Raw genomic sequence first — 18,365 nt, 5'->3', positions numbered from 1 at the left:
TCACAATCTCTTTTAAGTAATATGAGTCCGCCGAGAGAGATAACGCGAAAGATGAGGCTCGAAATTCTTAATTTTTGGTCTAATTAACCCTTTGAATTGTTTTCTCTCTGAATCACTGAGAGCAAATCCCTACTTCGAATTAGAAAAACGTCAAATCCCTATAAACGAACGGATCTCGCGGTAATCTCCTCCACCAATGGGGAGGCATCATAATTCCCCAAATCTGTCTCAATTACTTCAGAGGATTAAAAATTCTCGTGGTGATTCCTTATGGGTATCACTCACGCATCGCGATTACCTTCCTGGCTAATCGCCCCGCACTCGATCAGCACCGATCACTCTCACTACGCGACGCACCCTTCGGTAGTTTAAGCGACTCTTTTCTTCCTCTCCATCAAAACCCTACCGCAAGTTTCAGAGTCCAAAATCGAACTCCAACTATCAAGATACGCGAGAGCGTATCCGCCAAGTTGACGTTTTAGACCCGTGTGACGTCATAGGCCGATGCTGTCGCGTATAATATACGCGACACAACTACTCCCCGAATGGTTTTCATTTTTTTTCTCGTTATATGAAAATTTCTGGCAAAATCCGTCCTTAGTTACATTATATAAGTTGACTATGAGCTTTCTAATGATATTTTTATTTCTTGATAAACAATAATAAATAAAAATATCCGCCCATAGCAACCATCATAATGTAATATTTTCGCGATTGTATTTTTTCAGCGTTAGACTTGTACGTCAAAGTTGGCAACAATTATAATGTATGCCATTTCTTCTTCCTCCCCAAGGTTACTAGATAACCAGGTTGGCACAGTACATGTTCCGATGATGAATTCTGTCGCTGGGCTCATTCTAGGGGAAAAATGACGGGACCAATCACAATCGACGTTAAATCGGGAAAAAGGCCGATTCGCATCGCGCTCCCAGCGACCGACTACTGTTCCAACCTCGGTTATCTAGTAACTGCGGTCTTTCCCTTTTACCGCTGTTACCGGTAGCGCTGGCAGCATTACTAGCTTCCCGCGCAATCTCCTATTTCTCGCTTGCCATCCGTGCAGTTAACGTCAGAGGCCACGCAATAATGAAATAATTGCAAAAATGGTATGTATACGTGGTTTTATTATTGTTGATTGATAGCATCCTTAATTTGTTATTAATTTTTCATGATTTTGTGAGACCATTGACCAATACAATAAGAATGAAGCCGGCTGACAGAAAACCTAACCTATACAGGTGTTGTTACTTTGTCAGTCGTTTGCATAATGTTGTTATTGTGGAAATGATTAGTTAAAATCATTAAAAAAATTAATATTGGCCTTTTATTTTTTGTCACTGATGTTTTTAACATTTTTTAAAATAATTTACATGCTTTTCTGTATAAAAATAAGTGAAAAAAATGATGCAAACACAAATAGCAAATAAAAAAACTCGCTGCACTCCGGGAGTGCAGGCAGAAGTGAAATCTTGAACTTTTGGCGCGTTGGGCATTTTTTTGGGTGAGCATCTTTAGGTGCGCTCGCGACATGAGAAATTATACCTAAAAAAATCAAGTTTATCAAAGCAATGTGGGCACTTTTGGAATGGATATGAAGTATAATAATATAGAAACTATATTCGAAGGAAGTGGTTTTATTTAAATGAGTAAATATTAGTAAATAGTAACCGACGGCAGTGGTCGTGCGGTTAGAGTGCTAGACTCGCTAGCCAACGACCCGGGTTCGATCCCGGGCACCGGCGGTCAAAATTTTAAAAAATTTATAGCGCTTTCATCTCACGGTTTCACTGTCGAGCGGTAGTCCTGTCAAAAGGACGACTGTACCAGGGCAGGTTTTCCCTCGGGTGAGGTTTTTCCCTCCCTTTCGGCAAATGCCGTACATGGGGGGGGAAGAAGAAGAGAGGCGGGAAAGGAAAGTTTAAGAGAGGCTGGAGAGGATGTAAAACAAAGTAAAACGATTGTAACATCAAAGAAATGGACAACTTGAAAAAAAAAATTTATTAGTAAATAGTAAATACAAAATTTATCACTTCTCATCCATAATTTCAACAACTCTTACATCATCATTATCAGCATTTTCATTAAATTCTAAAACTGAAACAATAGGTCTATGGCAACTAAAGTGTGAAATGAACAATTTTGATTTAAATATATTTATATTTCTTTTGAATACTGCATCACTAGTAGTTTAGTATTTTTTTGTACTAAGATTGCGATCATTGGACATCGTTATATGAAATTCTTCATATAAAACTGCATCCATTTTCAAGACAAATCTATAATCAAAAATAACAATGTAGATTTTTTTAAAGCTATAATCGTAGCATATACAGGGTGTCCCAGAATTGCACGTCCAAACTTTAAACTTAAGTTGGGGGTGAAATTCTGGATCGAAAAGTCCTGAGCGACTTTTTGATCAGATGCACCCTCTTCAAGTTATTGAGGGTTGAAGTTGGACGAATCAGGGGCGTGGAATACCCAGTCGCACGTCGGTGAGAAAAACATGCGAGTGTAGTGGTGTCCCCACCATACCGTACTACTCCCCTGCAGCGGCAGAAAGAGATGACTGGTGGCGGAGGGCAAGAGGAAGGGGAGGGGAAATAAAAAAAATGAACACCCGCCCGCTACATAATAGTAGATTATGACATGAGGACGATAGGTGGAGGATTGTGAGAAGTGTGAAGTTTGCAGCACGAGGCGTGACAAGTCGCAGTCGAGGCGAGCCGGAGGCTTCGCCCCCCCCCCCAGGGAAAAACAGAAATAGACTTAATTAAAAAAAAATTATTCTTTAGAAAAATACATAAACAATATCAACTAAAGAAAACGAATCTTAACGTTTTGCTTAGGTTCTATTGTCCATGGTTGTGTTCATCGAAAGAAGAAATCATACGATTGCAAAATTTATTCACCAAAAAACATTTTATAATTTGTATCAATTTAATTTTATAAAATTTTATAATATTAAAGCACTTATTAATCTTTTGGTATTTCGATTAACATGAAAAGTGAAAAACAGAAATAGGCTTAATTAAAAAAAAATTATTCTTTGGAAAAATACATAAACAAGATAAATTAAAGAAAACGAACCTTAATCGAAATACTAAAAGATTAATAATGCTTTAATATTATAAAATTTTATAAAATTAAATTGATACAAATTATAAAATGTTTTTTGGTGAATAAATTTTGCAATCGTATGATTTCTTCTTTCGATGAACACAACCATGGACAATAGAACCTAAGCAAAACGTTAAGATTCGTTTTCTTTAGTTGATATTGTTTATGTATTTTTCTAAAGAATAATTTTTTTTTAATTAAGTCTATTTCTGTTTTTCCCTGGGGGGGGGGGCGAAGCCTCCGGCTCGCCTCGACTGCGACTTGTCACGCCTCGTGCTGCAAACTTCACACTTCTCACAATCCTCCACCTATCGTCCTCATGTCATAATCTACTATTATGTAGCGGGCGGGTGTTCATTTTTTTTATTTCCCCTCCCCTTCCTCTTGCCCTCCACCATCAGTCATCTCTTTCTGCCGCTGCAGGGGAGTAGTACGGTATGGTGGGGACACCACTACACTCGCATGTTTTTCTCACCGACGTGTGACTGGGTATTCCACGGCCCTGATTCGTCCAACTTCAACCCTCAATAACTTGAAGAGGGTACATCTGATCAAAAAGTCGCTCAGGACTTTTCGATCCAGAATTTCACCCCCAACTTAAGTTTAAAGTTTGGACGTGCAATTCTGGGACACCCTGTATATGTTTTCCGACCATCCGAATTTCCGATCGTCGATTCACGTCCCTAGTGAAATTCTCTACTAAATTGGGTATATTTTCGATTTTTTGGGTTTTCCTGCTTTTCCGGCGTTCCCATAATTTTTAGCGATTTTCCGGCCATCGAATCACGTCCCTAGTAAAATTCTCTAATAAAACGAATATATTTTCGATTTTTCAGGTTTTCCTACTTTTCCGGCTTTCCGATAATTTTTAATTGTTAGCTGAAATGAGCATACTTATAATTTTCCTAATTCCCCAAAATTTCGAGATTTTCTGTAATTTTGTAGAAATTTATCAACTTCAAACTTTAAATGCAGCGCCTTTTTAAACGCTAGCGCCAAACTTGTATTCTTTTAATGTAACTGTTGCTAAAACAGGAAGTTGTTTCCCTATCGGAAGAAAGAAACAGCTCATATATACCTATGCGTATACTAATAGCAGTGATGCGCGACGGGGGCAAAAATCCCACGCGTGGGGGTTTCATGCGCAACTCCCTCGCGCAACTACTGCTGCGGAGTGGGGCAGTGGAAGACGTGTGGGTCCCGCATCTGGCATCACTGTAAAATCTCATCTGTCGCGAGTTCACGAGAAAATGCTCACCAATAAAAGTGCCCAACGCGCCATAAGAAGTTTTCACTTCAAAAATTATGAATTGGTAAACAAATCAGTGAAAATAAATGGTAGGGACAAACATCACATTTTAATGATTTTGTCTAATCATTTTTAATTATTTAAATGATTAGATGACATTATTGTTTTTAATTTGAGGTGTTCCGGGGATGATTTGGGCCGGATGGGATGGTGGGTGAGGAAGTTCCGGATGGGGAATAACTTGACACTGGGTGTGTTGAGAAGCCGATTTATTTGGTTTAAATAATTTCACACAATGTGCACTCCGAGGTATTAAAGGTTATTCTTTAGTAGTGGACTGTATTGACCGAATGATTATTGCCGGTTCTAACCCCGTTGGCTATCCGAGTGGTAGCCGATAATTCCCCGTTGGAATTTCCGTAAGACAAACCGTATGTCTATGCCGATTGCTAGCTGATGGCGTACTGACCATCGTAACGATCCCGAGATCGATCGTGACATCTCGGTACGATGGTCGAAGGTGATTGGCCGAGGTCATCCGGTTGGTCATCCTGACGTTTGACCGGGGGATTTTGAACATACCGCCCGCCCTGCGTCACCCCCCTGGGTGACGATGTAGACTGTCCTTGTTAGTTTTGGCCTTCCAGTAGGTCGTCGTTGATTGGTAGTGGTACAAATCGATGGATTGTCCGCTGCGTTTCCTTGTTGCCTTTCCAATGTGTCACAACCCTGGTCAAGTTGTCCTGTCCTGGGTGGATCTTGATGACTCGAGCCAGGGGCCATCTGGTTGGTGGTTCCTGCTCGTTTGATATGAGAACCAACGAACCAATTTTGATGTCGTCCGTTGGTTTTCTCCACCGATAGATTTGTTGGTAGCGATGCCCGCACTCGCGTGCCCAATGGTCCCAGAAGTTCTGCACCTTCTGCGTGATAAGTCGCCACCTGTTTAGCCGATCCGTGTTGATGTGTTCCAGAGTTGGTTCTGGAATCGCTGTCAGCGATCCGCCGATGATGAAGTGCCCTGGTGTCAAGGCCGTTGTGTCTTGCGGGTCGTTGTTTATCGGGCAGAATGGTCTCGAGTTCCGGATGGCTTCAACCTGAGTCAGAAGAGTCGTAAATTCCTCGTCCGTCAGAGTTGAAGTTCCTATCACTCACCGTAAGTGGTGTTTCGTGGATTTAGCCGCGGCCTCCCACTTGCCTCCCATGTGTGGCGAGTAGGGCGGATTAAATCTCCATTCCGGTCCGTTTGTTGCTAGCCAGTTCTCGATGGTTGCTGATTCGCTGGATGCCTGGTGGATAATCTGCCGCAATTGCTTTTCTGCCCCGATGAAGTTTAGTCCCTTGTCACTGGTCAGGGTCGCGCAAATTCCCCGTCTTGACGTAAATCGCTTGTATGGTGCGATGAATCCTTCCGCCGTGAGATCTGTTACCAGTTCCAAGTGTGTTGCGGATGTGGCGAAGCAGACAAATAGGCAAATGTACGCCTTGTACATTGTTTTGCCTGCCCCTGAGCCTCTCCACCTCAGGATGTTGATTGGGCCGGCGAAGTCTACTCCTGAGTGAAGGAAGACTCTTGATGGTGTCACTCGTCGCGATGGCAGCTGTCCCATCAGCTGTTGAGCTCGCACAGCTCGATGACGTGCGCAGATGACGCACTTTAATATGTGTGAGCGTACTGGTGCCCGTCCTCCGATGATCCAGTACCTTTGCCGGATGTGTGCCAACGTGAGTTGCCTTCCCCCGTGGAAGCTCCTCTGATGAGCTTCGGCAATGATAAGTGCTGATAGCGGTGAGTGACGTGGGAGAATAATTGGATTCTTCTCCTCCGGATCCAATGTTGAATTCCGTAGACGTCCGCCCATGCGCATGACGTCGTTCTCCAGGTATGGCGTCAGCGTCGCCATACGAAGCATAGCTGCCAGTGATCTTCCAGCCTTCAGTGTGTTGATTTCCCGTTCGAAATATCGCTGTTGGGTGTACTTAACCCAAAACAGTCTTCCGTCCTCTATTTCCGTTGTTCCGAGTTGTGGAGAATCCGGTATTGGTTGTCCCTTAAATTTGTTTACTGCTCGATTCACCCAGGCTGTGATTCCAGCTACCTTGTTCCATGACGAAATCCGGTTGATCAGTGCATCTTCGTCGACAATGTGCACTGGATATGAGCTGGTGGTGGGTGGTTTCGCCTCCGTTGCCACCACTGATGCTAATTCCGATGTGGATGCTAATTCCTATGATGCTGCTACCCATTGTTCTGGTGGTTGGACAAGCCATGATGGTCCAGTCCACCAAAGATGATGCTCCCCCAATTCTGTTGGTGATATTCTTCTCGATGCGCAGTCTGCTGGATTCTCCTTCCCGTTGATGTGATTCCACTTGGCAGAGGGCAGGGTATCTTGGATCTTCAGAACCCTGTTCTGCACAAAGTCCTTCCACCGTGATGGATCTCCGTTGATCCATGCGATGGCTACTGATGAGTCGCTCCATAAGTAGAGCTCCGCATCCTCAAGTTCCAGAGCTCGCTGTACATAGGCCATTAGATTTGTGACCATGACAGCTGCCGTGAGCTCCAGCCGTGGAATGGTCATCTTCTTGAGGGGAGCCACCTTGGTTTTGGCACAGACCAAGTTGACGTTGGCTCCCGATGATGCTGACCAGGAGCGAAGATAGACCGATGCACCCATTGCTAGGGTCGATGCATCCGCAAATCCGTGTAGTTGTAGTTCCTTTCCCGATGAAAGATGTAGCCATCGTGGTATTGAAAGGCTGCTCAGCCGTTGAAGTTCCTCCCTGAAACTTCTCCACCGTTTTGCATGTGTCATTGGTATTTGCTCGTCCCAGTCGAGTTTAAGCAGCCATAATTCTTGTATAAATATTTCTGCCGTGATGATGACCGGTGCTATAAGTCCCAAAGGATCGTAAATTTGCGCAATCTCGGACAGGATTACGCGTTTGGTGATGGTGTCTCCGCTGAAGTTCCTTGTCTTGAAGTGGAACGTGTCTGTCTGAGGCTGCCAGCAGAGGCCCAGCACTTTCACTGATGATTTCCCGAATTTGATGGTTGGAGCTGATTCTGCTGATATTCCGCGTCGTCCGAGTGTCCGTGGCGCGTTGCTGCACCATTTCTGCAGTGGCATGCCGCCCGCCATGCAGGGTCCGATTAGATCCTTAATTATTCTTTCTAAATCCGGTTCGGTTTCTGCACCTCCGTAGATATCGCCAACATATCGCCCCCGTGCGAACGTTGATAAGGCCAAAGGAAATCGATGACCTTCATCGATTGCCAGCTGCTTCAGCACCCGAAGAGACAGCCAAGGTGCACAGCTGGTCCCGTAGGTGACCGTTGTTAATTGATATTCAATGATCTGGCCGTCGTCGTCCTTCCAAAAGATTCGTTGATAGTCCCAATCATCCTGATGGACGCGAATCTGGCGGAACATTTTCTCTATGTCCGCTCCGAAGACCAACCGATGCCGACGAAGCCAGATGAGGACGTCAGAGCATTCCGTCTGTAGTTTCGGTCCTGAATGAAGAATATCATTCAGTGACACTCCCGTAGATCTTCGATGTGAAGCGTCGAATACGACTCTTAATTTGGTCGTCGTGCTATCTGGTCTGAGCACTCCGTGATGAGGCAAGTAGTATGCCTGACGTGTCTCTGACGTCGATGGTGCCCGTTGCATGTGATCCAAGGCCTCATACTCCTCAATGAATTTCCGGTATAGAGTGTGAGCCTCTGGATCTGCCGCCAATCGCCTGTTGAGCTTCTGTAAGCGAATCCGAGCCGTCGATGCTGTATCCCCTAGGACGGCAGGCGACGATTTAAACGGTAGGCGTACTGTACACCGTCCCGTTGCGTCTCTTCTATGAGTTTCTAAAAAATGCTGCTCGCATTCTGCGTCAGCCTTGCTCATTACCGTTGATACAGTATCCAGTATTTCTTCCTGCGTCCAGAACTTCTTTAAGCAGTCCAATAGTTGTTGATTGATGGTCCGTGTGGTCACCCTCAGTCACCTCTTCTTAGCACAGCCTGTACAGCAGACTGGCCCCGATACTACCCAGCCAAACGATGTCTGCTGGTCTATGAGACCCGTTCCGTTGTATCTCATAATTCCGTCCGTGATAATTTTCCCGTAGAAATCAGCTCCGATGATTATGTCAATGGCCCCAGGTTGTTGGAATTTCCGATCCGCCAAATTGAGTTCCCATAGCTCCTGGGGAGTCCGTGTGTCACAAGCGAATGGTGGGATCTTTGCCGGGAGCTTACTCATGATGTGGGCTTCCAAGTTGAACAACGCAGTAGGATTATGTTTCGGTTGTAAATCGAATGACACAACCCCACGCGTGCTTCCCGAGGAAGTTTCTCCGATGCCGATAATTGATAATGATGATGACTTCCGTTTTAGTTGCAGTTGATTGACCAAGCGCTCAGATACCAATGACACTTCTGAGCCTTGGTCGATGAGGATCCTTGCTGGCCTTGAATATCCCTGGTGATTCAGGGCAGTAACCATTGCCGTTGCCAAGACGACCAGTTGATTTTTCCGCTGACAGCTCTGTTGAGCTTCCAAGACGTTGCGTGTGTCCACCTGATGAACCGGTTGCGGTTCCGAGTGATGTTGATCCCCGTGGTGATTGTCCTGTTGCTGTTCCGATTGTGGTTCCTCTTCATGAGGCATGGCTTCTACACGGGATGGTTGTCTGAATTGATTTTCCGCCGAATGTAGATGATCACCAGAATGGTGTTTTGCCGATAGATTTTCCGAATGGTGGTACACTTCCGTTTGATCAGACTCCCCCGAAATGAGTCTGGGAGGTCGTCGACCTCTTCCCCGATGGTGTTGCGGCGTGTTGTAGGTCTTGACGTGATGCTGGTCCCGGTAGTTCGTTGACAGGATCCGCTGTGATGTTCGCTCCGGTTCCCGTGATGTTGTTGTCTCCTGTCAACGTACACAGCGGTTAATGTAGCCATATTTATTATAGTGAATAATAAAATGCTACTTAACCGCTCGTGCTTGGCTCCGATGATGTGCTGGCCTTTGTTGACGGTTCCGGTAGATCATGCCTCCTTTCATGTATGAGTGTGTGGTGCAACCCGTTGCAATGCCGACACCTCCTGGTGCTCTTGCATTTGGTTGCCCGATAAGGCCCCAAGCAATTGTAACAGAGTCCCTCGTCAACTAGGAACTGCCTCTTTTGGACGGCATTCATGCCGAAGAACTTGGTGCACTCGGGTCCAATCCAGTGTGGCCCTCCGCAGGCCACACATGCCGTCTTCTTGCTTGAGGCTCCCTTAGAGGCCTCTGATGGTCGTCCCGATGAAGTTCCGTGGTAGGCCTTTGCCGACTGTTTTGGCCTTTCCGAACTCCATTTCTCCCCTTCCCGCTCAATTTTTTCCCAGGCCCTTCCTCGGGCCCTGAGAAACTCGAGAAAACTCTCCAGCTGCGGGGGATCCGTGGAGTCTCCCAGCTTAAGCTCCCAGTCCTGACTGGACTTCCGATCCAGAGCCCTTCTGATGAGATGACAGACCATGATGTCCCACGTATCTGTTGGAGCTCCGAGATTTTTAAGTGCCGTCAATGATTCCGTCACTGCGTCGATGACCTGAAGGAGACTCTTGGAGGACAGCTCCTTCACCTCCTTGAGCTTCAGTAACCGATTGAGATGAGCTGCCATTATCAGCCTTGGGTTCTCGTACCGAACTACGAGTTTTTTCCAAGCTGTCTCGTAATGGGCAGCTCCCGTTCCGATGTTTGTGATGAGCTCCGCTGCCGATCCCTTTAGGGCCTTCCTCAGCCTTATCATCTTGTCCAGGTCCGAATAGCCGGTCTGGCTATGGACAAGTGATACGAAGGCGTCGTGGAAGTTTCTCCACTCCGAGTAGGTGCCGTGGAACTCCGGCACCTGTAGTCTTTCCAGATGGCTAATTGAGGATCCGTGATTGTTGCCCGAACCCCGTTGTGGTAAGCTAGCTGTTCTGCGGCCTAGCTCTTCCATCGCTTTCCTGTAGATTCTGTCCGCCTGGGCAAACATATCTTCAGCGAAGTAGGGGTGATCCATCACCTCTTCGCTCAACTTCTCAATTAGCTTCTCGTGTTAGGCCGAGAACTTGGACCACGTGTCCCCTACCACGGTCCGATGAGTTTGGAGCTCATCATAGCGAAGAGCTCGTGCTTCTTCGCTGCCGAGTTTTTCAATAATCTCCCGAAGAGACCTCATCCGGGTCAGTTGGATTCCGATCCGATTCACCACGCTGCTTGGCCAGGGTGTGATGGACCTCCTAGTTTTGGTAACCGGCTCCGACTCCGGTTCCCTGAAGGAGGCCTCCTCCGATGCGTTGCCGAGAGTTTCCGTTCCGGGATTTTCCGAAGTTCCCAACGATGCGAGCATCCTGTCGTTTTCCTCCATCATGGTGGTCCACAATGGTGGTCTTTAATTTTAATTTAAATTGTATTAAATTTGGACCCAACTGAATGTCTATCCCTTACTTGATGTGTAGCGCATGCGTTGACACGGGACGTTTGAGATGGTTGACTTACCGATCGGCGTTGGTAAGTATTTACCGACTGTGTATGATATGCCGCCGATGTGTTACCGACCGCCTCGTCAATCGATAACGCGCTCGATATTGAGTTGAGCGGCCGGGGTGGTCGACCTTGGTACCTCTCGTGGAATCCGACGTAAACAAAGCCCGTTGCTGTTGTCCCGTGCGTAATCCCTTGAGGAATTTGGCCGATGTCCTCGATGAGCCCGTGGGGTCTATGATGTGGGCCCCGTAGATTAACGCGTGGCCGGCGTCCCTTTTTCCACGTTGAATTTTCCGATGTACACTTCACACACTTCACTCCCGAATCCGGCTCGAAGGACCAATGGCGTACTGACCATCGTAACGATCCAGAGATCGATCGTGACCTCCCGTTACGATGGTCAAAGGTGATTGGCCAAGGTCATCGGGTTGATCATCCTGATGTTTGACCGCGGGATTTTGAACAATTATTTCTGAATGACGATATTCTCTTCCATGTTTCAGTGATTTTGTTGCTTATTTTAGTTTATTTTGTTTTTTTTCACTCATTTGCATATTTGTTTGCACGAAAATGCATAAACAAAATTGAAAATGGCGAATTTCGTACTAATTTTTTTTTTTCAGAGCGAAAGGGAAAGCCGTGAGAATGCCTCGCTCTCTAGCTCGCTACCTCCAGCACAAATGGCACCAGCCGAAGTGGCACCAGTCCAAGTGGCACCAGTCCAAGTGCCTCCAGCCCAGATGCCACCAGCACAAGTGCCACCAGCACAAGTGCCACCAGCACAAGTGCCACCAGCACAAGTGCCACCAGCACAAGTGCCACCAGCACAAGTGCCACCAGCACAAGTGCCATCAGCCCAGATGCCACCAGCACAGGTCCGCAGCAGTCTGCTGCAAATTCCCCACGGCTACCGTCGTACGGATCATATCCATCGGCTGATGGAGAATTTGCAGCAACAAATGGATGTTCTGCAAAGGCAGGCTGAAGAAGCCGATAAAGAGGAAGGACGAGGAGCAGGACAACAAGAGATCGGACGAGGAAGAGAGTAATGGGCAGGACGCGGAAGAGAACAAGGAGCTGGTGGAGGAAGAGGACAAGGGGCAGGGCGAGGAAGCAGGGGACCAGAGAGGAAGAATCGAGGAGGAAAAAAAAGGAGAAGCGGGATGCAGCGTAAGTGGTGTTTACACACACACACAGGCACACACATTCATCTTTCCCGGCTACATCATTTATGTAATATCTGTTGCCTGCTTGTTAATTGTCATAACCTTTCCCCTTCAGCTATTGGAAATCACAATATTTTCAATCCAGGAATGATCGTCCAGGTCCTCCACCTCCTCCTGGAGTAGGTCAAGGCATGTTTGGCAAAGGCTCAGTGTTTTATTTCAATTGTGGATAAAATACTGAGTCTTGCTTTTATTAGCTCCTACCCTCTCTGATATCATAGCATATTTTTCATATTTTCTTAAATCCAAGTAAGTCTTAATTGCCCCATTTCCTTGAAATTTAATTAATAATCAATATTTTTAACTTTATTTCTCTCTTTCAGGTTTTCATATCTATATATTAAGGCGCCTCACCAGTATTATAAATTAAATGGCTAAGCGAATGGATTCTTTTGCGTACTTGAACCTTAAATACTTTAAATTTAGTTAGTTATTATATAAAAAAATGTTAAAAACTTATAATAATGTTAAAAATAACAAAAAAAAACAAAAAATGAATGTTAAAATACTAATGTAAAAAAATGTTGTAAAAACATGGAAAAAAACGTACTTTTACACACTGTGACGAGGCAACATAACCATAAAGGTTATGTTAACACCCCCCCCCCCCTCCGCACGCCCCCTATTCTATTCTATTAGTATTTACTCATTCGTTTGCACACCGTTGGAGAACCTCTTCCCATAAGTCCTTCCCCCTCCCCCGATCCCCTACTCACCGCGCTCGGACAGGGCGAGAACCGTCGGAGAGAATCACCACTGGAGGATAGGATGACGTAGGTCTTCCCCCTCCTTCCCACGGTCCGCTACTCATCACGCTCACGCTCAAGGAGGAAGTGGATGACGTAGCCCCCCCCCCGCCGCAGTCCCCTGTTCAACACGCGACTCAGGACAATGGGCCCACACGCACGTTGCGTAGTGCGTCTCCCCGCAACCCCTCGGCCCACGAAGACGCCCACAAGCATCGATCGGTTGATCAGGGGAAGGCGAATATTACACCCCGGAAATGGACGAATATAGGCCGAGGACCCCCGAATACTTCGAGGAGATCCTAGAGTGGCTAATCGATCGCCACTCGTCGTTCAGCTGTCGCTAAGAGCAGTACATTGTTTTTCAATAATTAATAAAATCAATCGCGGAAAGATAGTCAAGTGACCCAGGATCGCCCGAGTTCAAAGAGAGGCTCTTCTGGACCCGGCTCAATCCCACAGACCCCCGGAAAAGGGTGGACACCCCCTAAAAAAAACCCAGAGAGGAAAACCGGGGAAAATCAGGACAACATCATCGGCCGAGTGAGTACCTTTTCTTTCCCCTCATTACCCAGCGGCATCATTTCCCCCAGTTACGTTTCCCAGAACCCCTCCAACGGTGGTAATTCACATTGTTCTTTCTTTAGATCAATAAGATCATTATTATTATTGTTTATATTACTGTTATTGATTCCATGAATTCTCCCCCTTTTTCTTAAATGTAGAGCCACCCCCTTTTCTTTGTATAATATCAAAAGTGGTCCAACAAGTGACCTGCCTGCCCCTCACTCCTGAGAATTCCCAGAAACAGGCATTATTTCAATCATTGTATTTTCGACCAAGTTTTGTAAAATCCTGAATTATTATATTAAATAAATATATTCACTGTAACAGCCTCTGCCCCTTTTTATTTACTATTTGACCCGTCCTCTAATTAATAATTGAGAATTAATAATTAGACAAAAGGTCACAACGAACAAATACAAACACACACTAAACTACCTAAAAATGAACATAAAGATAGAAAATATTATTATAATAAAATATCGTTGAAAAAAATGACTAAAACTACTGCTGTAAAAAATTATAGACATTTATAAAAAATTGGAATAGTTCTACACACAACACACAGAGACACACACACAACAAATGAATAAGATAAATATATATTACCATAAACAATGGTTCGTAATTTCTTGATTCCTTAACTTACATTCGCACGAAAAGAATAAAACTAATTACAAAATGTACAACAATATTCAACGTATCCGAAAAATATTTGAAAATCCCGCCAATTTCGCCACCTCGAAACTAGCGCCATCTGTCTAACATTTCGATTGAACGGACCAATAGATGGCAGCATGTACTTCATCGATTATTGATGGCAATGTTGTATCAGGCAAATGATTTTCCATTGCCAATCAATAAACAAAATAAGCGGTTAATCTTGCTGCAGTGTCAAATATTTTAGTTTAATTAGATTACAAGAGTGTCTGTTATTGTGTAAAGTGTATCACACTTAGTGTGTGTGTTGTGTGAGTGTGTACATGCAGTGATTTTCCTCTCGTTTTGTCTTAACCCCAAAAAACATTTGCATAATTTAGTCGCGGTTGACAGCTTTCGTGTTTCGTTCTTTTTCATTTGTTATATTTCGTTTAATTTGTTAACTTGTGGAGTCTTTGCAATAGCGTTTGCAGTTTCGATAGCCTTTGGGGATGATCCGGAACAAATTACGTATAATACAGCAGAAATGCGTCAACATTTGTTACAGATATTTCAGCAGAGCAGAATATCTCGGTTTCCTGTTATTAATGTAAGACCGTTGTCGTGTAAGAAGTTTAAATTAGATTTTGATCCACTGTCACTTGATTTACGGAGTGAAGATATTGGACGTCCGTTTCAATACAAAGAAAAGGTGATCGGAACACCAAATGATCATCGACCTATGAAGAATGTGAAAATAAGTAAGTGTAAGAAAACGAAGAGCAATAAGACATGTCATATAATAAATGATGAGAGACCTGCTGATAGTACAATGAAACGTAACATTGATAAATTATCGTCAGACAGATACACTGGAAATCGAACAAAACGGAGAAAGAATTCACGAATTGATTATGAATCGTTATCGGATGAGTCATTGAACATAATCCGCAAAAATCAACAGTTGCAGGATCAGCATATAACTTTTTTCGGTCAAATTCTAGCAAATCATTCGGACTATCGTCATCAGGATACCATATATTTACAACGGCCTGAACTAATTCAGCCAATACCAGTAGGCCAAAAACATATTCAAATATTATACAGCAATAGCGGTAATGCAGATTCTGGCCACTGGATTTGTAGTTTTTATGACGGCAATCACATTAATATCTATGATTCTTTAAATACACAGTTGCTTCATAAAGATCATAAAAGTTTTTTGCAAAATTTATATCCATTCTATGAAGTAACTGATAGAACGGTTTATTTTAGAACTGTACAACAACAAACAAATGGCACCGATTGCGGTGTATTTGCGATTGCTTTGGCCGTATCCTTACTCTTCCGTGAGAAACCACAACTAATTAAGTATGGTATTCCCCAGATGCGGGAACATCTTGTTACTATGTTTGAGTCAACAGAAATTACTCGTTTTCTTAGTACTTCTAATTACAACAACTCCAAAGATATTTCTCTGCATGAAATTCAACGGAAAGAACGTATTGCATATAGGCAACGTATCTTCCAGTTATAAACCAATATTACTTGTCATTGCAAAGGAGAATCTCTCATATCTAGTGTCCAATATGATATCAAGAATTCCAAAGAAACATCAAGGGAATATCTTCGTGATTTTACCGATGAGCAAACACAAACATCGAAAATGGAATCAAATGATTATTCTGAAGGCAGTTGCCAACAGATAAATTCAGAAATCCACGAGCAAATAATCAAATCTGAACCTGGTCCCCCTATCGGTGTCAAGATTCACGATAAAGTCATTCTGAAGGATACCGATAATAACGTCAGTAAAATAACTTCGTCGATAAATGTGAAGCGTAAAGTCATTCATACAAAAAAACATTATTCCTCGGAAGAAACGACTGCTGAAATCTAGAAAAATCTCTCTTAAAAAGAAGAGTACAAAAGTGAAAGATCAGAATGAGTCAAAAGTAGAAACTGTCAAACTAAAACAGTCTGCTGAAAAATACATCGAAAAGCTGACATACATAATTAGCACAACTGATAATAAAATTCCCGCAGACAGCAGAGTGGAAGCAGGAAAAATTGTGAAATGGTGTTTAGACAAAAGGAAACAAGTTGTGAGAACACTTAATGGATTGTCATCAAGTGTGCAACGTACTGCAGATCACTATTTAACAAGTTCAAAGGCTAATGAACAAAATGATGGCTTATTTGACTTATGTGGGAAGTCTAGACATACATCTGCTACTGAAGCATACTTCTATGAAATGATGTACTGTTTTACTGATTTAAAACATCATATTATCACTAGGAATGCAAAAGGGCAAGTTACGAATATTTTGCCTCTTAGTGTGCACAAGAGAATTGCGGCAATGTGGCGTTGCGATTCTTATTGTCAACCCATAAAAAATGAAAATATACTACAAAACTACGAAATTTTTTTGCAACATTTGGCAGGTCAGACCTTAAGTAGTTTCCCAAAGTTCTTTGAAAGCAGTTTTTTCCACCATTCTGAGGATAAGTTAGGCCATTCCGCTCACTGTTACGTACACCAGTGTTCGTGTAAGTCTGATTTTTTTGCAGAAAAGATGTTAGCACCTCATTATCCCGCCGTAAGAAATATAATAAGGCTTCTTTATAAAATACAACAGCTTTTTGGTGAAATTGGTCGCATAGATTGCGCTTTCGAAACTTCTAATTTGGACAGTTTGAGAAAAATGTCAGATGATATGAAACAGACTGGACAATCATTTCTATCCTCTACTGTTGGAACCAACCCTCTAAATGAAGATCAAATTCAAGTAGATTATAAGAGGGCTTTTATAGCCCATAACAAACGGTCCATGGATGTCCCTGAATTCCCATGTATTTCATGTCAGAAGCTGCTATGTAGGCGGTCTGTTAGAGTCATAGAAAACTTACGTAAAGAAATAGCAAATTATCACTGGGATTATTTACTGAGATTTATCGATGAAAACAATGTATACGCGAGTGAATACATATGTGATTATTGTCTGAACAAATTTCGATTAAATCGACTACCTGCAACTTGTATATTAAATAACCTCGCTGTCGAGGATGTCCCGAATAAAATAAGTAATTTGAATACATACGAGAAAATCATCATTCAACGAGCGAAAGTATTTCAAGTAGTACAACGGGCGGGCACAGTCATGAAAAGAAATGTACCAGTCACCAACAAAATCCAAAAATTGGTAGGTCAATGTTTCCATTTACCACTTCCTTTGGAACAAACTCTTGAAAAAATAGCATCAACTACTGATCCTACAAACGAAAATCATGAATTATATATAGTAATTCGTGGAATTCCTACAAAAACACATACCGTTGGGCAAAAATTGGTGAGTCTCGATAAAGTATTCAAAGCATTGAAATGGCTACAAAGTAGAAATCCATTATACCGTGAAATCCATTTGCCGGAATCAGCTCAAAATCTGATGAAATGGTTAACAAAAAATGACGTCGAATTTCAAATCGAATCTGACCAAAGTGAAGCAGAAGGTGATGATGAAATGAATGTTGACTGTCATAGGGATAATGAATCTGAAGGGAAAAAATCTTTTCAACGCCAATCAAAATCAAGCAATGCTAAAATTAGTGACAAAAATGAAGATGAAGAATTTAAACAGGGTCCTGTGAAACCATCACCAATGCTGACACAAATTAAAAATAATACCGATCATATAGAGCAGTATACATTTTATCCGATGCATGATAAAAGAGTTAATGATACATCTTGTAATTTATATCAGATGAAAAAAGTAAATAAGAGACCACTAAATTATAATGCTGAAAACTTGGATTTATTGTGTTTCCCGAATCTATATCCACATGGCATTAATGGTCAGGGAGAAATGAGAAATGAAACATTAGTGGATGCGGAATATATCAAATTAAGATTATGTTCAAAAGATCCACGATTCCGACTAAATCAACAGTATCTATTCTATCTATTGAATAATGCTAATATTCGTCAAATCAATAGTGGCATCTATCATACTCTCCATGTAACAAACCCACGACAAAAATATACGGCACATAGTTATTTGGATCGAATATGCACAGGAGATCTTGAAACGAATATGAATACAGTATTCGAACGACTTCGCAACTCAGAGCAGTTTTGGAGGAAACCACGTAACAATTTGAGTTGTATGGCCAGGCATTATGGACCAACTACATGGTTTCTCACATTAAGTCCTGCTGAATGGCTCTGGTGAGATCTAATTCTATATGTCCGTAAAATAAATTCTCCACGATTAGATAAACTGTCTGGTGGTGAAGTTATCGC

General features: G+C 43.1%; 1 protein-coding gene across 1 annotated transcript; it reads left to right on the top strand.

Annotated features, from left to right (window-relative positions):
- Positions 1-1,015: 1,015 nt before the first annotated feature.
- Positions 1,016-13,693, top strand: LOC135163398 (uncharacterized). The gene is made up of 4 exons (XM_064122798.1): positions 1,016-1,106; positions 11,514-12,060; positions 12,172-12,365; positions 12,440-13,693. The coding sequence occupies exons 1-2, from the start codon at positions 1,104-1,106 to the stop codon at positions 11,937-11,939; spliced, it is 429 nt and encodes a 142-aa protein (XP_063978868.1). The 5' UTR covers positions 1,016-1,103; the 3' UTR covers positions 11,940-12,060; positions 12,172-12,365; positions 12,440-13,693.
- The last annotated feature ends 4,672 nt before the right edge of the window (positions 13,694-18,365 follow it).

The sequence above is a fragment of the Diachasmimorpha longicaudata genome, chromosome 6, assembly GCF_034640455.1.
Source record: "Diachasmimorpha longicaudata isolate KC_UGA_2023 chromosome 6, iyDiaLong2, whole genome shotgun sequence".
NCBI classification, from domain to species: Eukaryota; Metazoa; Arthropoda; class Insecta; order Hymenoptera; family Braconidae; genus Diachasmimorpha; species Diachasmimorpha longicaudata.
This window is presented reverse-complemented; position numbering and strand designations above follow the sequence as displayed.